Source organism: Siniperca chuatsi, linkage group LG6 (assembly GCF_020085105.1).
Source record: "Siniperca chuatsi isolate FFG_IHB_CAS linkage group LG6, ASM2008510v1, whole genome shotgun sequence".
In the NCBI taxonomy this organism is placed as follows: domain Eukaryota; kingdom Metazoa; phylum Chordata; class Actinopteri; order Centrarchiformes; family Sinipercidae; genus Siniperca; species Siniperca chuatsi.
The window spans coordinates 19784-41588 of record NC_058047.1 but is presented as its reverse complement, the minus strand read 5'-3'; the positions used below and the strand labels follow the sequence as shown (position 1 = coordinate 41588).

Sequence of the window (21805 nt, the reverse complement as noted above, 5' to 3'; positions counted from 1 at the left end):
ATTTGTATTTATTTATTTATTTCGTTGGTAAAAGTGATACTGCAGCTGTTTCAGTGCACAAGCTAAGGACCCAAATGCAGAACACAGGAAAGTGGAGAACTGGATAGTAGTAGTGACAGTCTTTATTATAATACGGCAAGCAATGACAGGTTGAACAAGCACTCTTCAAGAGCGGGCGAGTCCGCTGTAGTCCGCTGTAGTCCGTTGTAGTCCACTGTAGTCCGTTGTAGTCCGCTGTAGTCCGCTGTAATCCGCTGTAGTCCACTGTAGTCCGTTGTAGTCCGCTGTAATCCGCTGTAGTCCGCTGTAGTCCGTTGTAGTCCGCTGTAATCCGCTGTAGTCCGCTGTAGCCAGTAGTGACGACCCGACAATGAACAAAGGAAAAACCCCGGAATAATTACACTGAGGTAGGGGAGACAACGAGACACAGGTGCAATCAATCAAGGCGGGGCCAACAATCTAAACTGGAGGGAAAGCAGACAAAGACAGGAAGTAAAACCACAAGACACACGAGGAGAAGAGAAGACATACACGCGTTCCCTGAATTGAGCTGCATCTCGTGATACAGGCCACGCTTTTTGCAAAATTGCAAAATAGGCAAAACTTTATACTTTTCCAAACTCCTCCTAGGCCATGAGTCTGATCTGGGGGGGGGGGGCTCCCAGGGTTGTTGGTGTGTTTGTGAGAGTCTCTTTCTCCTTCTCAGCACTCAGACTCATGGCAGCAAAGTCGAGCTCAAAATGTCGCCTTGTATCATGGCGGTTCTGTTTTTGAATCGGCTTATTGTTATTGTGTAACAAATACCTGTTTTATTTACAGCAGAGTAATGAGAGCTAATGACATTCAGCCAGGCATACGGTTCAGTCCACACGATTAAATAGCAAGACCTGCCATTTTTGTAGTCAAGGAACAGGATTTCTGGTCTGTCTCTAAGTATTTTTTGTTTATGGCTACCCCTTGCATTTTTGCCTTTAACAGCTGGGGGATATTCAATCACGATACAGCTGTTGAAATCCAAGGATCTGTGTGTTGTGATTTAAAGCAGGGAGAGTCGTCTTGCGACTGCTGCTACTGATGCCGTTGCTAGGCAACCACAGCCAAACTGCTGTTTAGCTAGTTAGTTTGTTAGCTTTAATTTTCAGTTGGGACTTGTTTTGTAGTTTTAAATGTTAAAACTTACTGATTTCAGTGTCCAGTAGTTTGCTGTTACTTGCTTTGAGTCTCCTTCTTTTCTTTTTGTTTTTCTGCTTGTTTGTTTCTTCTTTGTCTGATGTCTTGATCAATTCACTTCAATTCAATGGGGCTTTATTGACATGGGAAACAGACGTTAACATTGCCAAAGCAAGTGTGAAATAAAAAGATAAACAGGAGAAATGTGCTATTAAAATATATACAGATAAGCAAGATAAGATAATATTAATAATACAAAAAATTGTAGACTTGCAGTTAAAAATACAAATACAAATAAGTGAAAACTATATGAACACTGCAACATTTGTTTAATAAATGTGTGTGTTTAGGTCCCTCTGTCCCTCAGGTTGTGGCATGTTGATGTATATCGGGCAGCAGGATCGGCCCCGCCTCCTTCTCCTCGGAGTATTTTTAATGTTAATGAAATCTGGGATCACAGAGTTGTTAAAGTAAATGTTCCTCATGTTTACATTGTACATCCCTGTCGTCTGCCTGTCTCTCAGGTTCCTGCAGCGGTGTCTCAGTACTGAGGACGTCGGCCGTCCCTGTTCAGTCCGTTCTGTTGGTCGGGTTCTTCAGGTTTGTTCTGATGGAACGTTTCTGTTGGAACTCAGTCAACCGAAGAGCCAAATGTACGGATTCATCATCAGCAGAGGGAGAGGACGACCTGACTCTGGTACTGTAAATACAACAAGTACTACTGTAACTACTATTAACACTACCACTGATCATTAGAGGTACAGAAAGACCTGAGTGTGGTACTGTAAATACTACAAATACTTCTGTAAATACTAGTCATAATATTGCCCATCCATCCATTTTCTGCTGATTATCCGAAGCTGAGTCGAGGTGGCACCTGGCTGAGAAATGTAGTCCAGACCAATCTTCCAGCTCCTCCTGGAGGATCCCGAGGTGTTACTAGACCAGTTGGGATCCAGTGTGTTCTAGTCTGCCCCGGGGCCTGATGGGATATACTGTGTGATATACTGTGTGTCCTGGGTCTGAACTGGGCCTCCTCCTCCACAGGTCGGCCTCCAGAAAGATCCTGATCCGATGTTGAACCACCTCAGCTGACTCCCTGACTGCTGTCACTGCCTCCACTTCCTGTTGTCAGTCAGCTGAGGTGGTTCATCATCTGATCAGGATCCTCCTGAAGGCCTCCAGAATCAGAAATACTTTATTGATCCCCGAGGGGAAACTCTTTCGTTACAGCTGCTCGCTGTCACGTCAGTGCACACTATTGCTTGTGGTACTGCTGCTACAGGTCTGGTTACACTGAAACTTCTACTTTTTTTGTTCTGTCTGTTCTGTGGTTTACTGATGATACTAATACTGCAATAACAGTGTATTAATACTGTGTTATAGTACTGTGTTAACAGTGTATCAGCAGTATAATAATGTGTACTGTAGGCGTATACGTGGAGGACATGGTGGACAGCAGCACCGAGAAGTTGTACGCTGGCCTGCTGGCGGTTGGAGATGAGATCCTGGAGGTGAATGGGGAGAAGGTGGCCTGTCTCAGTCTGGACCAAGTGACCCACCTGCTGACCCAGAACACCTCTGCCACCGTTCGGGTGCTCCGACAACGGAGGACGCCTCCAAGGTGACCTCAACACTGACCGACCGCAACTACAACCACCACAACACTGTCTGAGGCTGTCTACGACTGCTAGGATACTCACGACACATCCAGGGAGTAGCTACCTGACCCTCGCTTCATAACCAAACCACACCTTCGAGTACCTGGTCCAACCAGAATTTAAACTCCAGAACACGTTGATAACTAAATTAACTGAACTGAAAATTTTACTTTACTGCAACTTCCACAAAAACTGCAACAAACTGCTGAGCTGCTTCCTGGACTGAGCTGACCACATGACCGAGACCACAACCTACGAGCAACTGGTCCAAACTGAACTGAGCTCTACAGCCCTTAACCCCTAACCCTTCTGCCGGACCCCTCACCTCCATGTGGGACTGTAGGCATCAGACTCTGAGTGGTTGGTACAAACAGGAGTTTAAAGGTAAATCTTTAACCTGACATCATGTCTTTAGATCTGATCAACATGAAAACAGGAAATCACATTCTCCCCCTTCTGTTGTCACAGAGTGCAGGTCCACAGGTAGATCAGTCCAGGTGAGGGAGGTTCACTGCAGAAACAGTTACCTAAATGTTATTCAGATTCTGTACTGAAGAAGCTTCTCAGAGCAACAAATCAAATCCTAACTAGTCAGAAATGATCAAAGTGAACAAAGTGACAGCTGTTAACCTGTGAAACGACGGTGATATTTATTAGAGCTGCAGAGGTGATAACATTTGTTATTAAGTCCTTTGAGTCTTTTCTCTTGTAAACCTGAAACTTGCTGTTTGAAAACACTTCTGATGAAGCAGAAACGCGTCAGTTAGTTTAAAAGTGTAGAATGAGCTCAGTGCTGCCTCTTGTGGTTGATGGCAGAAGAACATCGACTCACTAACTGCAACTCTGTTACTGTGGTGGTGTTTTCTGCTCTGCAGCCTCAGGGGGGCAGGAATGACCTCATTACAGCTTGTTGCACCAAAATGAAGAGAAGAAGATTCAGAAACTAACTTAGACTAACTTTAACACCAGAGACTTAATTTCTTTTGAAGAACACATCAGCAGGTTTATCTGCTGACTTTAAATTAAATATGACTTGCTTTACTCTTTCTTCACCTTCAGAGCTGCTGTAATAAAAATATTAAATGATATCAAGTTAACTCGTTATTTAACGTAGTAACAGTGTTGTATTGGGTTGTTTGGCTCATAAACATTTACAGTATTTAAACAAACCCCTGCAGTATTTCTGTCTCTGTACAGTTCACATGTATTTTCATATGTTTGTTTATATTTTCAGACAAATAAAAGAAACAATGAACTGAAGCTTCATCGCTCCTGTTAAATAGTTGAGGTGGGGATGATGGGACAAAATCTAAATATTCAGTTTTGTTTAATAATTGTTTCCCTATAAATGTAAAGGATTTTTTATTTTCATTTATTGTTTTGTATTTCTTTCACTTGCAGTTGGCCTGAATGTATCCCATGCCTCTACAACACTAACATACAAAAGAATCTAAACATTATGGTGAAGCTTTAACTGTAGAACATAAACGTCCTTGTTAAAACTCAAATTCCCAGGACCGAACCCTGACAGAAATAAACTATGAATAAAATATTTAGAAAGAAAACAGTCAAAGATATTGAATAAAGATTCACAGCAGCATATGAACAATTGTTTATATTTATAACACACTGTAATGTATTTGTGAGCAGATTTAAAGACATCTTTAAGTTATTAGAACCTTTCCATGAAACATCAGTAACCCTTAAATCTGCTTACAAATACATTAGTTTGTTATAAACCATCCATATACTGCTGATAAATGCTAAATATGGTGTTAAATGTCTGATAGTTCTGACTCTGATCATGAAAACAGGCAGAAAACATTTTAAAGATCAGTCTGTTTTTATTTTCTGAATCCGTTCATTGAAATAAAATTCACCTGCAGACATAAAAACTTCACTCAGCTGCTGATATCAACAACAAACAAAATAATGACAGACGACGTTTTCATTCACCGATTAATAATACAGTTTAACTAAACTGATCAATAACACAGTTTAAATAGTTTAACTTCAAACTAAACGTCTTCATTCAGCTGTAGTTTAGTCACTGATCTGTTCTGCTGGTCTGATTCATGATGTGTCAGCAAAACACACAGTGGCTATTATCATTATTTTGACCATTATTATTATTATTATCATTATTATTATTATTTTAGGGCTCCATGTTGGTTTTGTTTCCAAAACTAAAGTCAAAACTAAACTAAAACATGGATTTATTTTCAAATTAAAGACACTGAATAAATCAGTTGAAGCTGAAGGAAAAATTTCTGCTTAATTTATGAATAAAAAAACTGTTCAATCTAACAGAAAACGTATTAAGACTAATCAAAGGTGAAATCTGACATTTCATGAAATAAAAATGCAGAAAATACTGAATTATTTTGTGAAATTTGTTGGAAAACGACTGGATAGATTTATGAAGTTAGTGTTAAAACATGTCAAGAGAATAAACAGATTAAACATTACTTATGACTTATAACCTGTAATTCTGTATGTTTCTGTCCATCAGTCAGAGTTATGAACACTGTGGTTTTATTTTATTAAAACAGTAACAGGAAATATTTGAACTTTTCACAACATTTCATCACCTGCAGACGTGTAAATTTCACCGCCATGCGGTAAACCTGATGGTGTGATTGGCTGCTTCGCCTTACAGCTCACCTGTTACCTGATTTCAACCAATTTATATCAAACAAGCAGTTACCTCGCACGCTAACCTTCAAGACTGCACTTCCTGCTTCTGCTTCACACCGGAGAAAGGTTTTTATTATGAAGCAGCAGCAGGAAGTGTCTGCTTTGAATTATATACAGGAAACAAAAATAAAGTAAAGTAAAACAAACTATTAGAGGAAACAATAAAAAATAAAATATCAGTGATGCATTCAGTCACTTAAAATCATAAAACAAAAACACAAACTGTAAACAGAAAAATCACAAAAACAACAGAAACAGGAAGTTTTAGTGTTAATTAACATTATTTTTTCAAAAGATTATTTTCTTTCCACAAACCATCACCGAGCTCCAACCTCGGTGTAGTACGAAGCAACATTAAAGGGTTGGCCAGGTGTGTTGAGCCTGCAGCCACAGCTTTCAGTGTCAGGAAGGAACTTATACTGCACAATGTAACACCGACCACTTAGTCTATTGGTATTTATCACAGATAATATTCAATCAATAAAATTCTTTTCAATTTGATTTAACCAAAAACTTAAGTGATTTCCATGTATCCTTCCGCATGGGACAGTGTCAGACCTAAATGCAAATCTTGAGTTTAATGTTTAAATGTATCGAGAGTAACGTGTAAGAGAATGTGCAGTTCGAAATAAACGGGAGGTAAGTGGTAAAATATATTAACTCACCAATTTAAACGATTAGCTATTTCCTGCCAGCATCTCCCTCTTGCCTTATTAACAGTGTGGCTTTAATATTTTTTATATTCTTCATAGCTTTCAATTAAAACGGCCTGTTCCTCTTGACTGAAGTAGGCGGCACGTGATCGGTCCACTTTGTGTGGAAGAAGAGTCAAATGACGAGCCTTTAGTGGGAACGCGCACAGAGCCTGGCGAAGAAAACCTGGGTTAACAAAGAAAGTTGATAACCACCGTCGTGACGCGCTGACTGGAGTTTTAGGTTTTGTCGAACCAGCTAACGCAAAGAAAGCCTGGCTATGTCAAACTTGCTTCGTAGTACACCACTCAGGATTAAACCAGTAAACCAGGGTTAAACTGGTGTTAACACAGAGTTAAAACTGGAATTCAAGTTGAGAATGAAACTGGGTTTAAAGGGAGAAAAGCTGAAGTTAGCATTGCACTTAACTTGAAATTAAACTGGAGCTTAACTGGAGTTAAAACAGAGTTAAACTGCAGTAAAACTGGGGTTAAACGTTGCATTCAAGTGGATTTAAGAGTCTAAAAGGAGTAAAACTATATTATATCTATATCTATCTATATATATATAGATATAGATATTAAAATCAGAGTTAAAGTGTTTTTAAAGTAGTAATTAGACTGAAGTTAAAGTGGAGTTAAACTGGGATTAACCTGGAGTTGAGATGGTTATTTTCAGCCCTTTAAATAAAACATCCAAAAAACACAATTATTTTTTTAAAACATGAAACATTAAAACACATCAATCATGTTTCCACCTGGTTTGACCTTTGACCTCTGCGATGATTTTAACAGTCAAACACTCAAAGAACCAAAGTGCCTTTTCAGTCCCACTCAGAGGGAAGAGAGCGTCCAGTAGAGTCCAGTAGAAACCAGTAGAGTCCTGTAAAGTCTTGTACACACAGTGTGGTTCAGTAAAATCTGTCTGTGATATCAGAGTCCAGTAGAGTCCAGTAGAGTCCAGTAGAAACCAGTAGAGTCCTGTAAAGTCTTGTACACACAGTGTGGTTCAGTAAAATCTGTCTGTGATATCAGAGTCCAGTAGAGTCCAGTAGAGTCCAGTAGAAACCAGTAGAGTCCTGTAAAGTCTTGTACACACAGTGTGGTTCAGTAAAATCTGTCTGTGATATCAGAGTCCAGTAGAGTCCAGTAACTGGTTCAAGCTGACCAAAAAGCTTTTGGTTTCCCGATTTTAAACAGTTGATAAAGTTCTTATTTTATTTAATTTTAATTGAGAGAAAAGATGATTTTTGCTTCACACAGACTCAATAAAAACAAGTTCAGTTTCACTCGAATGGAGAGATTATCTGCTGTGAACTGGAGTTTAACTGTTGTGTTGATGTTAATCTATATTAAATACTGATGGTGTCCTTTAAGTTTTCAGTCTCCTGTTTTTCCAGGAGCCTGATTGGCTGATTGCTCTCTGACTCCTCAGGTGTGTTACCTGTCCTCAGGTGTAGGTCTATACATGAGGAGGTTTTCTGATGGAGGTGGACGTCACCCAGAATTTAATAACATCAAATCCCAGAATGCTTCACTTCCAGAGTCTTTAGCCGCGTTTCCACCAAGCAGTCCAGTTCAGCTCAGTTCGGTACACGTTAGAACGGTTATTTCCACGTTTCCGTTGGCAAACGTTGCGGCGTTTTTTTTCCGTTACCCCTCTGTTGAGGTTCCAAGCGAGCTGAGCCGATACTAAAAGGTGGAGTTAAAACTCTGCAGACCACTGATTGGTCAGAGAGAATCGGAGCAACCGGTCGTCTGCTGTAGGATTTCCCACACTCCGGTTCTTTGCAGCAGTCTTTTGTCTTGCTGCCTGCAGCCTTTTCTCTAACAAAGCTTGTCTCCTTGTTGATAAACGACCACATACCGAGAAGAAAGAAGAAGGAACATTAGATGCCCTCCACTGTGGCACTAGCATAGCTCAGTGCGTAATGTGTGTGGTTGAGCGAGCAGCAGAAAGGTGACGGTGAATGGAGCAGTAAGTTGTCAATCTGGCAGTTAATTTACAGCGAAGGTCACAGTGTGTCAGTTAACAAATGCAACAGCTTTTCACGACCAAGAAAAGTCTGTCTGTTGTTTCCCAACTGCTAGAAAAGTGAAGGGGGCGAGACCCGAAGCCCCGGTAACAACCCTGCCTGCACTTAAGAGTACTGTCTGCGGTGGAAACGCAAAACAGATCTAGGTTTCAGGTGGTTCAGGTACGTGTAGGTATGGGTTAGGTACGGGTTTCAAGGGTACTAGACCGAAGTGTTTGGTGGAAACGTGGCTTTATTGTCCTACACGTCTTCAGTCCAGCGGTCTCAGAATCAAGACTAATCTGGACTGACGGGTTTTTGCTTTTTGAATTTTTGTTTCATTGTTTCTGACAAAGTGAACCACCAGAGCCCAGAAGAGCCCAGTAAAGTCCAGTAGATACCTGTAAAGTCCAGTAGAGTCCAGGAGAGTTCAGTAAAGTCCATTAGAGTCTTGTAAAGTCCAGTAGAGTCCAGGAGAGTTCAGTAAAGTCCAGTAGAGTCTTGTAAAGTCCAGTAGATACCTGTAAAGTCCAGTAGAGCCCAGAAGAGCCCAGTAAAGTCCAGTAGAGTCTTGTAAAGTCCAGTAGAGTCCAGGAGAGTTCAGTAAAGTCCAGTAGAGTCTTGTAAAGTCCATTAGATACCTGTAAAGTCCAGTAGAGTCCAGTAGAGTCATGTAGACACAGCATTAAGACGCGTTCTGTGCTGACAGGAGGAGGCATCAATCAGAGAATGAAGAAGAGGAGGATGACGACGAAGAGGATGGCAAGCAACACCCCAATAGCACACCACTGACGACGATCTGTTGAAATACAGCATGTTAATAACTATCAACTATTATTAACTACTGCATAACTAACTATAACCACTGCCAACGATCTGCAGAAGCAGTCTGAATAAATTTCAACTAACTAATTATAACTAACTATAACTATGACTATCAATAACCCAAAATATTGGTGTTTCTGATATCTGATCAATACTGATCACATTAGACACAGAGTACTTAAATCTGGTCTAAAACAAACCTGAAACCAGTTCAGTTGAGGACAAACTGGAATAAACACTTTCAGAGCTGAAAACTATTATTCGTTTTATTATTCTATTGCTTTATTTCTGTCACTGCTCCAGTAGAAACACTGAGGGTGACGTTATGTGTTGCCAGGCAGATTACCGCTGGTCATGTGAGACACTTTGGCCAATTTCTTCATGACGTTGTCCAATCTGGACTGAGTGTTGTCCACCTCATGACTGAAGTCGTCCAACATCCTGCAGGAAAAACAAAACGACTTAACGAGTCTGACCAGGAAACAACCAGAGACCACCTCCTCCCTCAAAATGTCCTGTTTTTACACCGACCACCTTGTCCCTCACCTCCCGTTATTGTCCCTCACTTCCTGCTGTTATCCCCCATCTCCCATTGTTAGTCAAGTCAAGTCAAAATTTAATAGCCCACCAGGGGAAATTTGGTTGCAGCTAGGTATACAAACACAGTCATCATAAAAAATCATAATCACATAATGTAACAATCAGGAGCCAGAGCAGAAAACAGCCGAATGCAGAAAACATAAAGTGCTCAGGTGCAGAGATCACGTGCAAATTCAGGCTACTAATTGCTGTGCAACCAAAAGGGACTCTCTGAGCAGAAACTCTGTATCTACGGCCTGAAGGCAGGACCTTAAACTCCCTCCGAAGGGGTGATCAGGATAGTCCAGCATGGCCCGGGCCTTCCTCAGGACCTGCCTATAGTTAGGTCAGAGAGCTGCAGCTGACTCACTCCAATAACTTTACTGGCCACTTTGCCAAGCCGGCCAACCCTATTCTTAGTGGCCAGATTCAGGTTCCCAAACCATGCCACAATACAGAAGGACATACAGATTTTTCTCAAGTACAGACGTTGTTGGACCTTTTTAGAAATTGCATCAACATTTGGTTAGAAGCTCAACTTGTTGTCAAACACGGTACCCAAATACTTGTGATTTTTCACCAGGTCAATTTCATTCTCCTCAATATCTTTCAGTTTTGGGTTGGGTGCCGGCTTCCTAAAGTGAATGATCATGTCCTTGGTTTTAGACACCTTCAACTCATGAACAGACTCCTTACACCATGACACAAAGTCGTCAACTACTGGCCCATGACCTAGTTCCTCTCCTTCCAGGAGGCTTAGTATAACAGAATCATTGGCAAACTTTATAATGTGTCTCTTCTGATGTTTACTTTACAGCTGTTTGTGTAAAGAATATAAAAAGTAAAGGAGACAGAACACATCCTTGAGGTGAACCAGTGAGTAAATCTTGTTTGAAAGGACTCCATTAACTCTCACACATTGTGACCGGTCTGTCAAAAAGTCTGGAATCCATCCAGTGACATTAATATCAATATGAAAATCGAAAAGAAGTTTCTCTGCAAACAAATATGACCGAATAGTATTAAAAGAAGAGGAAAAGTCTACAAAAAGCAGCCTGACGTGAGTCAACGGAACGGAAGGTGATGATACAGGTAGTTATGGTCAGGGTGGCATCCTCTACCCCTCTGCCGGCCCTATAAGCAAACTAAAGATGTTAGTCGTTAAAGATCTTTGGGGTTTTGCATTTAATTTAGGGACAATGGTAGAATGTTTCCATGCTGCTGGCTTTTGTTGCTCAAGAGATTTCGAGAAAATAAAATGAAAAACACTGCTGAGCTGTTCTGCACAAGTCTTAAGCACTCCGCCACAAATTTCATCAGGACGCGAGCTCTTTCTACAATCAGTGTGCCTGAACAGCTTTACAGCAGTGTCAACATCACTGGTAACTGCTTGGCTAGACTTAGTAATGTTCTTCAACTCATCTGTTTGTTCTTTGAAATCATGTTTTTCAAATCTCAGAACTCATTTAAATTGTCAGCCAGTTGTATATTAGTGTTAAAGCCTTCAATTTTTTTCAATTCAATTTTATTTATATAGCACCAATTCAGAAGAAGTTATCTCATTGCACTTATAGAGCAGGTCTAGACCATCTCTTTAAAATATTAATTACAGAGACCCAACAAATCCCACCATGAGCAAGCACTTGGCGACAGCGGCAAGAAAAAACTTCCTTTAAGTATATAAATAAATTGAATTGAATTAAACTATATCCCTGGTTTTTGGGTTTATACATCCGACCGTAGGGCTCCTCATCAGTGGTAGGTATACCAATCGGGAATAGGTCTGTGTGGTAATCCAGGACCTGTCGATTACATTGCAGCCCCAAGAGAAGTTGCTGTGTATACTGGAGTCTGTTGGTATGACCCTTGTGAAGGTCCAGAATAAGATTCAAAGAAAAGGTTGTAACAAACAAAAGAAGGGTCTCCATTTTAAGCGATCTCACAACAACAAATATTTAGGACAGAGAAATAAAAGTTAAAAAGTTAAAATGCTGAGACGTGCAACACCTGCTGTTGGTCGCCACATGAGCAGCGCCCCCTCTGATGAGATAGCTCACCTCTTCTTATTATCCCACTTCCTCTTGTTATCCCTCACCTCCTGTTGTTTTCTCTCAACTCGTGTTGTTGTCCCCCACCTCCCATTATTGCCCCTCGCCTCCTGTTGTTATGCCCCACCTCCTCTTGTTATCCTTCACCTCCCGTTGTCGTCCCTCACCTCCTGCTGTTATGCCCCCAACTCTCGTTTCTGTACAAATCATAATTCAACCCATTCTGTTGTACTGTTCCACCATGCTAACTGTTGCCAACAGAAAGTAACTAAAGATAGCTGTCTGATCAGTCCAAGACATGTGACGTAAATCGGTTCTTAGAATTAAATTTAAAATGTAGAAGGTTCTTTGTGATAATGTATCTGAAAGTGTTTAGTAATGAACGTGGTGAATCTTTAAGTTCTTACACAGCCTGTTCGTCCAGCTCCATGCCGATCCTCTCAGACATGTTCTTCAGGACGCCGATTGTTCCCGACACAAGCTCCAGCTGTTCATCCTGCTGCTCCGCTATCAGCTGATACAAACAAACATTAATTTAATATGCTTTATTTGAATCCATCAATTATTTTTCCCTTTAATATCACAGTATCCAAAACATTCTCATATCACCATACTGACATTGCATCATGTCATCAAATCTGTTATTGGCTGTTTTATTAGTAAGGTGTACCTGCTGCTGGACCTGCTGCTCCTCTATAAACTGAGAGTTGGCCTTCTGCAGTTGCCGATCCAGTCGGCTGTATTTATCAGGACTGGGCTGCCAGATCGGACCCTGAGCACCACGCTCACTGAGTAGAGCCTGGACATCACAACAACACAAACACACACTGTCATTTTACATCAGCAAGAGCTCTATGTCCACACAGGGAACGTACCCTACACTTAACAATACCCTCCAGGGATCTACCCTACCTTTACTATACCCTCCAGGGATCTACCCTACCCGTAACACCCTCCAGGGACCTACCCTACCTTTACTATACCCTCCAGGGATCTACCCTACCTTTACTATACCCTCCAGGGATCTACCCTACCCATAACACCCTCCAGGGACCTACCCTACCTTTACTATACCCTCCAGGGATCTACCCTACCTTTACTATACCCTCCAGGGATCTACCTTACCCATAACACCCTCCAGGGACCTACCCTACCTTTACTATACCCTCCAGGGATCTACCCTACCTTTACTATACCCTCCAGGGACCTACCCTACCTTTACTATACCCTCCAGGGATCTACCCTACCTTTACTATACCCTCCAGGGACCTACGCTACCTTTACTATACCCTCCAGGGACCTACCCTATCCTTAACAATACCCTCCAGGGACCTACCCTATCCTTAACAATACCCTCCAGGGATCTACCCTATCCTTAACAATACCCTCCAGGGATCTACCCTATCCTTAACAATACCCTCCAGGGATCTACCCTATCCTTAACTATACCCTCCAGGGATCTACCCTATCCTTAACTATACCCTCCAGGGATCTACCCTACCTTTACTATACCCTCCAGGGATCTACCCTACCTTTACTATACCCTCCAGGGATCTACCCTACCCTTAACAATACCCTCCAGGGACCTACCCTACCTTTACTATACCCTCCAGGGACCTACCCTACCCTTAACAATACCCTCCAGGGACCTACCCTACCTTTACTATACCCTCCAGGGACCTACCCTACCCTTAACAATACCATCCAGGGACCTACCCTACCTTTACTATACCCTCCAGGGACCTACCCTACCCTTAACAATACCCTCCAGGGACCTACCCTACCTTTACTATACCCTCCAGGGATCTACCCTACCTTTACTATACCCTCCAGGGATCTACCCTACCTTTACTATACCCTCCAGGGACCTACCCTACCCTTAACAATACCCTCCAGGGACCTACCCTACTTTTACTATACCCTCCAGGGACCTACCCTACTTTTACTATACCCTCCAGGGACCTACCCTACCCTTAACAATACCCTCCAGGGACCTACCCTACCTTTACTATACCCTCCAGGGATCTACCCTACCTTTACTATACCCTCCAGGGACCTACCCTACCTTTACTATACCCTCCAGGGACCTACCCTATCCTTAACAATACCCTCCAGGGACCTACCCTACCTTTACTATACCCTCCAGGGACCTACCCTACCTTTACTATACCCTCCAGGGATCTTATAAAATAAACAGTTCAGGTAAAATCAGGATCTGCTTTCTGACAAAAATGTGTTTTGAGACGAGACTTAAACGAAGACTCTGACTCAGACAGCCTGATGTCTTCAAGCAGGTTGTTCCAGAGCCTCAGGGCCCTGATAGCAAAAGCTCTGTCCCCCTTAGTTTTCATCCTGGACTCAGGACAGGAGACTCTTGCCCGAAGATCTCAGACTACGTGAAGGTTCATAAGGGATTACAAGGTCTAAGATATAGTCTGGAGCCATGAAGAGCCTTAAAAGTAATCAACAAGATCTTAAAATCAATCCTAAAACCAACAGGGAGCCGATGTAAAGAGGCTGAACCAGGTGTGATGTGGTCGCACCTCTCGGTCCTGGTTTACAGCCGAGCAGCTGAGTCCTGTACAGTCTGCAGTCGTTTCAGAGTTTTTAGATTAAGACGAGTGAACAGGCTGTTACAGTAATCGAGGCGTGAGGAGATAAAAGCATGTACAACAGTTTCTGCATCACTAAGATTTAAAATAGATCAGATTTTTGCAATATTTCTGAGGTGATAGAAACATGATTGGACAAGCTTAGTGATATGTTGCTCAAAGATTACCAGGTGAGTGTTCGCAGTGTTGCGGACTTCAGGTGTGTGCATTTACCTGTTTGTTCTTTCTGTCCACTGAGGCAGCAGCTGGACTCGACATCTGCTCTTTCATTTCCTTCAAGAGAAACAAAGTCAGTCAGCAGCCAATCAGATCAATCAGATAAAGAATTAGAATTAGTCAGATAATCGGTCAATAGCAGCTCAGTAATAATGTTGAGTATTTTTAATCCCGTAAGACAGATATAAAACAAAGTGTAACCACAACTACGATTAATAAAGCTGTTGTGTGTCGACTGAAGGACCACCCCCCCCCATGATGCACAGATGTGGACGTCTGCGAGGGTCTAAGGACGTGGACGTGTGAAATGAAACAAAGCAGGTGCCAACACTTTACAAACAGGTGAGTTTTAACTGATATTATAAATTAAGACGGTGTAGTCCCTCATTCGTCCAGGAGTGTTCTATCGTAGAAAAGGTTTCAGTCGTAGTCGTCTGGACGCTGTTTTCAGAATCAAGACGTTTCGGCTCCCATCCGGAAGTCATTCTTAATTGTGAAAAAATTGGACGGGAACTGGAAATTTAAGCTACTCTGAGTTACATAAGCCCCGCCCTCAGGAGGGAATCTGCCTGAGTATCTGTTGATTAGCTAGTTTCACCTGAAACTGACCTAATAGTTTCAAGATGGCCCAGTAATCAGGCCTATTGTTCTCTGGCTGCATCTACTTCATCACTGTTAAGTGCCTGATTATAAATTAAGCTTACCTTGACAGTCTGTCTGGTGCTGGTGATGAAGGCTTTCCTCTTCGACAACTCAGCTGCGTCCAGGTTGAACTTCTTTGGGTTGGACTCAACGATACGTTCACTGATAGTTAAGAAACACGTTTATCTTTAAATGTTCACACTTCAAATCCACAGACTGTATATAAAGATAGACAACATGTCAGCTCCCCAAAAGTGAAGCCAAAACATCTGGATCGCCCCCTGGTGGCTGGTTGCGGTACAGGTCATAAACCCCGCCCCCTCCATGTTAGCGGATGGGACACGAGCCAAACTCAAAATCAAAGTACAATCAAATAAATTTTTCCCAAAGATGGTTTCATTTTAGGTAGTTCTTATCGTGCTGATGTTTGCACAGATGTTAATTTTTCTGATAAGTTTGGCTTTAATGAGTTATTTTATGTTATAAAAAGGGGGTTTCACGTCATGATTGACAGCTGAGGCCGGCTTGCCATTGAGTCGGCCGGGTGTGTGGGCGGGACCTCGATACCACGACTCCAACCTCGATCACTACTGCGCAGACTCTGGCTCCAAATGACTTCATCAGCGCAAAATGGCAGCTCCTGTATCTGGAATGTTTTAACTACATTTTTGGGAGGAAGTGGAGACGCGGCGTCCATCTTTATATATAGTCTATGTTCAAATCCCAGAACTCACAGAGACACTAAAAGCACACATCACAGGACAGACGCCACTGTTTAAAGGATATTGATGGTCTCGTCGAGGTCCTCCAGGTCCCACTCGATGGAGCGCAGACTGTTCCTCAGCTCATTGGTCGTCCAGTCCATTTCCTCCTTTGAGGCTCCGCCCCCCTCCTGCAGCAGCTCGCTCCATCTGTGATGGAGGCTCTGAGCTGCGTTCACTGCCTTCTGTACCTCACTGTTAACAAACAACATAAAACAGTGGCTACTGTGACTGTGGGTCGAGCTAGCTTTGCACTCTCCACCTCCGTTGTAGAGATTCTGAGAAACAACGACTCGCTGAAAACAAAGTATATCAGGGCGAGCTGCACAAGTCTCCTACAGCTTCCCAAATAAACCTGATTTTTACATGAATCATTTCAAACACTTGACTCTGAGTCCGACCCACAGTACAGGCGGTGATTAACCAGTACAATCCGAACAGGACCAGCATTTAACCAGTACAATCCGGACGGGTTGACCCGCTGCCATGTCTGAATACAGACTGGAGCAACATTTCCTGACAGAAACCACAAACACATTATGGCAGAAACATGAACACACTGATTCAGGAGTGTTGCATGTCCTGCTGGATTTAAACATTTAACTGAAACATATGAATCAAACTGTTTCCTGTCTGAATCTCTACTGAAAAATACTGAATAAACCTTTAGAAAGTTGGAGTTTAGTTAAAAATAGTGATCAGATCTGATGTTCCCACTATTTTACATTATTATCATTCAAGGAGAAAAAACGGTGTTGTTTGCTTTAAAATAATAGAAATCTGACATTTTATTCTACTGTGGACTTTACTGAACTCAGTCATCATCGATCACAGTGAAACTGATAATCAGCACTGACTGAGTCCTGCTAACAGACGAGCTGTGTGCTAACATCACAGCTACATGCTAACTCACTCAGCTAGCTAACGTGAGCATAACGGTTAGCTAGCTGCCTGCTGTTAAACCACAACGGCTAAGTTAGCTTTCAGCTCTCCGCAGGCTAGCACTACCGTTAGCCTCCTATTAGCATTAGCTTGGTTAGCACGGTGTAAACAGTTCTAACCCCTTGACAACGAAGAACGGGTCTTCCATGGACATGTTGCTGGTTCCGGTTCAGTCGCAGCGGAGCTCCATCACACAGACTCTCAGCTCCGGATCAGTAAAAAACTAACTCTACTGTATTCACTTTATCTGTGATTAAACTGAGTTTATCTCCATCAGACCTGCTGCTGGAAACTCCGCTTTGTTTACATGCAGCAGCGGCTTCCGCAGCGGAAACGGCCCCGTGACGTCACTCACACGCACTATCTCTACGTCACACACACTCACAAACACGCACACACACTTGTGTCATCACAAAAAAACTGATGATGAAAAAACATGTAACAACAAAACAGAAAAACAAGAACAGACGTATATTAGTGCATGCTGCCTGTTGCCTTAGCTTAAAGAGTTTCTCCTCGGGGATCAATAAAGTATTTCTGATTCTGATTCTGATAAAGAGTTTCTCCTCAGGGATCAATAAAGTATTTCTGATTCTGATTCTGATAAAGAGTTTCTCCTTGGGGATCAGTAAAGTATCTCTGATTCTGATTCTGATAAAGAGTTTCTCCTCAGGGATCAATAAAGTATTTCTGATTCTGATAAAGAGTTTCTCCTCGGGGATCAATAAAGTATTTCTGATTCTGATAAAGAGTTTCTCCTCGGGGATCAATAAAGTATCTCTGATTCTGATTCTGATAAAGAGTTTCTCCTCAGGGATCAATAAAGTATTTCTGATTCTGATAAAGAGTTTCTCCTCGGGGATCAATAACGTATCTCTGATTCTGATAAAGAGTTTCTCCTCGGGGATCAATAAAGTGTCTCTGATTCTGATAAAGAGTTTCTCCTCGGGGATCAATAACGTATCTCTGATTCTGATAAAGAGTTTCTCCTCGGGGATCAATAAAGTGTCTCTGATTCTGATAAAGAGTTTCTCCTCGGGGATCAATAAAGTATTTCTGATTCTGATTCTGATAAAGAGTTTCTCCTCAGGGATCAATAACGTATTTCTGATTCTGATAAAGAGTTTCTCCTCGGGGATCAATAACGTATCTCTGATTCTGATAAAGAGTTTCTCCTCAGGGATCAATAACGTATTTCTGATTCTGATTCTGATAAAGAGTTTCTCCTCAGGGATCAATAACGTATTTCTGATTCTGATTCTGATAAAGAGTTTCTCCTCAGGGATCAATAAAGTATCTCTGATTCTGATAAAGAGTTTCTCCTCGGGGATCAATAAAGTATCTCTGATTCTGATTCTGATAAAGAGTTTCTCCTCGGGGATCAATAAAGTATCTCTGATTCTGATTCTGATAAAGAGTTTCTCCTCAGGGATCAATAAAGTATCTCTGATTCTGATTCTGATAAAGAGTTTCTCCTCAGGGATCAATAAAGTATCTCTGATTCTGATAAAGAGTTTCTCCTCGGGGATCAATAACGTATCTCTGATTCTGATTCTGATAAAGAGTTTCTCCTCAGGGATCAATAACGTATCTCTGATTCTGATTCTGATAAAGAGTTTCTCCTCAGGGATCAATAAAGTATTTCTGATTCTGATAAAGAGTTTCTCCTCGGGGATCAATAACGTATCTCTGATTCTGATAAAGAGTTTCTCCTCGGGGATCAATAAAGTGTCTCTGATTCTGATAAAGAGTTTCTCCTCGGGGATCAATAAAGTGTCTCTGATTCTGATAAAGAGTTTCTCCTCGGGGATCAATAAAGTATTTCTGATTCTGATTCTGATAAAGAGTTTCTCCTCAGGGATCAATAACGTATTTCTGATTCTGATAAAGAGTTTCTCCTCAGGGATCAATAACGTGTCTCTGATTCTGATAAAGAGTTTCTCCTCGGGGATCAATAAAGTATCTCTGATTCTGATTCTGATAAAGAGTTTCTCCTCGGGGATCAATAAAGTATCTCTGATTCTGATTCTGATAAAGAGTTTCTCCTCAGGGATCAATAACGTATTTCTGATTCTGATTCTGATAAAGAGTTTCTCCTCAGGGATCAATAACGTGTCTCTGATTCTGATAAAGAGTTTCTCCTCGGGGATCAATAAAGTATCTCTGATTCTGATTCTGATAAAGAGTTTCTCCTCAGGGATCAATAAAGTATCTCTGATTCTGATTCTGATAAAGAGTTTCTCCTCAGGGATCAATAAAGTATTTCTGATTCTGATAAAGAGTTTCTCCTCGGGGATCAATAACGTATCTCTGATTCTGATAAAGAGTTTCTCCTCGGGGATCAATAAAGTGTCTCTGATTCTGATAAAGAGTTTCTCCTCGGGGATCAATAAAGTGTCTCTGATTCTGATAAAGAGTTTCTCCTCGGGATCAATAAAGTATTTCTGATTCTGATTCTGATAAAGAGTTTCTCCTCAGGGATCAATAACGTATTTCTGATTCTGATAAAGAGTTTCTCCTCAGGGATCAATAACGTGTCTCTGATTCTGATAAAGAGTTTCTCCTCGGGATCAATAAAGTATCTCTGATTCTGATTCTGATAAAGAGTTTCTCCTCTCGGGATCAATAAAGTATCTCTGATTCTGATTCTGATAAAGAGTTTCTCCTCAGGGATCAATAACGTATTTCTGATTCTGATTCTGATAAAGAGTTTCTCCTCAGGGATCAATAACGTGTCTCTGATTCTGATAAAGAGTTTCTCCTCGGGATCAATAAAGTATCTCTGATTCTGATTCTGATAAAGAGTTTCTCCTCAGGGATCAATAAAGTATCTCTGATTCTGATTCTGATAAAGAGTTTCTCCTCAGGGATCAATAAAGTATTTCTGATTCTGATAAAGAGTTTCTCCTCGGGATCAATAACGTATCTCTGATTCTGATAAAGAGTTTCTCCTCGGGGATCAATAAAGTGTCTCTGATTCTGATAAAGAGTTTCTCCTCGGGGATCAATAAAGTGTCTCTGATTCTGATAAAGAGTTTCTCCTCGGGGATCAATAAAGTATTTCTGATTCTGATTCTGATAAAGAGTTTCTCCTCAGGGATCAATAACGTATTTCTGATTCTGATAAAGAGTTTCTCCTCAGGGATCAATAACGTGTCTCTGATTCTGATAAAGAGTTTCTCCTCGGGGATCAATAAAGTATCTCTGATTCTGATTCTGATAAAGAGTTTCTCCTCGGGGATCAATAAAGTATCTCTGATTCTGATTCTGATAAAGAGTTTCTCCTCAGGGATCAATAACGTATTTCTGATTCTGATAAAGAGTTTCTCCTCGGGGATCAATAAAGTATCTCTGATTCTGATAAAGAGTTTCTCCTCGGGGATCAATAAAGTATCTCTGATTCTGATTCTGATAAAGAGTTTCTCCTCAGGGATCAATAAAGTATCTCTGATTCTGATTCTGATAAAGAGTTTCTCCTCAGGGATCAATAACGTGTCTCTGATTCTGATAAAGAGTTTCTCCTCGGGGATCAATAAAGTATCTCTGATTCTGATTCTGATAAAGAGTTTCTCCTCAGGGATCAATAAAGTATCTCTGATTCTGATTCTGATAAAGAGTTTCTCCTCAGGGATCAATAAAGTATCTCTGATTCTGATAAAGAGTTTCTCCTCGGGGATCAATAAAGTATCTCTGATTCTGATAAAGAGTTTCTCCTCAGGGATCAATAAAGTATCTCTGATTCTGATAAAGAGTTTCTCCTCGGGGATCAATAAAGTATCTCTGATTCTGATTCTGATAAAGAGTTTCTCCTCAGGGATCAATAACGTATTTCTGATTCTGATTCTGATAAAGAGTTTCTCCTCAGGGATCAATAACGTGTCTCTGATTCTGATAAAGAGTTTCTCCTCGGGGATCAATAACGTGTCTCTGATTCTGATAAAGAGTTTCTCCTCGGGGATCAATAACGTATTTCTGATTCTGATTCTGATAAAGAGTTTCTCCTCGGGGATCAATAAAGTATCTCTGATTCTGATTCTGATAAAGAGTTTCTCCTCGGGGATCAATAAAGTATCTCTGATTCTGATTCTGATAAAGAGTTTCTCCTCAGGGATCAATAACGTATTTCTGATTCTGATAAAGAGTTTCTCCTCGGGGATCAATAACGTGTCTCTGATTCTGACGTCTGTATGTAGATTTAATGATGAGTCAGCTGATTGGTCAGTGCAGTCCTTCAGGTGTCTGTCAGTCGGAGGATCCATAAATACAAGGTGCTCCGTCAGCCCTCCAGCAACAGGACAGGGAGATCTGCTGATCCAGACCGCTGCCGCAGGGTCCTGGTGCTGGTTCCAGTCTCAGCCTGACCCGCTGCCGCAGGGTCCTGGTGCTGGTTCTGGTTCCAGTCTCAGCCTGACCCGCTGTCGCAGGGTCCTGGTGCTGGTTCCAGTCTCAGCCTGACCCGCTACCGCAGGGTCCTGGTGCTGGTTCTGGTTCCAGTCTCAGCCTGACCCGCTGTCGCAGGGTCCTGGTGCTGGTTCCAGTCTCAGCCTGATCCGCTGCCGCAGGGTCCTGGTGCTGGTTCTGGTTCCAGTCTCAGCCTGACCCGCTGTCGCAGGGTCCTGGTGCTGGTTCCAGTCTCAGCCTGATCCGCTGCCGCAGGGTCCTGGTGCTGGTTCTGGTTCCAGTCTCAGCCTGACCCGCTGTCGCAGGGTCCTGGTGCTGGTTCCAGTCTCAGCCTGACCCGCTGCCACAGGGTCCTGGTGCTGGTTCTGGTTCCAGTCTCAGCCTGACCCGCTGCCGCAGGGTCCTGGTGCTGGTGCTGGTTCCAGTCTCAGCCTGACCCGCTGTCGCAGGGTCCTGGTGCTGGTTCCAGTCTCAGCCTGACCCGCTACCGCAGGGTCCTGGTGCTGGTTCTGGTTCCAGTCTCAGCCTGACCCGCTGTCGCAGG

At 42.1% G+C, this 21805-nt stretch overlaps 2 protein-coding genes and 1 long non-coding RNA gene across 5 annotated transcripts in view; 1 reads left to right on the top strand and 2 right to left on the bottom strand.

Annotated features, from left to right (window-relative positions):
* Positions 1-7773, top strand: part of LOC122878399 — a 32985-nt gene extending 25212 nt beyond the window's left edge. For both annotated transcript variants that reach the window (XM_044201184.1, XM_044201185.1), the window contains 2 exons: positions 1695-1867; positions 2602-7773. In XM_044201184.1, coding sequence (XP_044057119.1) covers positions 1695-1867; positions 2602-2798 — 370 coding nt within the window. In that variant the 3' untranslated portion in view covers positions 2799-7773. The remainder of the gene's footprint in view (positions 1-1694; positions 1868-2601) is intronic.
* Positions 105-1299, bottom strand: LOC122878402. Its single transcript, XR_006378474.1, has 2 exons — positions 1181-1299; positions 105-344 (listed from the first exon to the last, which is right to left on the bottom strand). It is a non-coding gene; the product is annotated as an uncharacterized LOC122878402 (long non-coding RNA).
* Positions 4656-17217, bottom strand: stx6 (syntaxin 6). Of its 2 annotated transcripts, XM_044201190.1 has the most exons (8): positions 16980-17216; positions 15944-16113; positions 15220-15314; positions 14513-14572; positions 12358-12486; positions 12095-12201; positions 9407-9501; positions 4656-9034 (listed from the first exon to the last, which is right to left on the bottom strand). In XM_044201190.1, the coding sequence occupies exons 1-8, from the start codon at positions 17012-17014 to the stop codon at positions 8958-8960; spliced, it is 768 nt and encodes a 255-aa protein (XP_044057125.1). In that variant the 5' UTR covers positions 17015-17216; the 3' UTR covers positions 4656-8957. The 2 variants fall into 2 exon arrangements, with proteins under 2 accessions (XP_044057125.1, XP_044057126.1); XM_044201191.1 differs by lacking the exon at positions 9407-9501 and having other exon boundaries at positions 16980-17217.
* Between the last annotated feature and the right edge of the window lie 4588 nt (positions 17218-21805).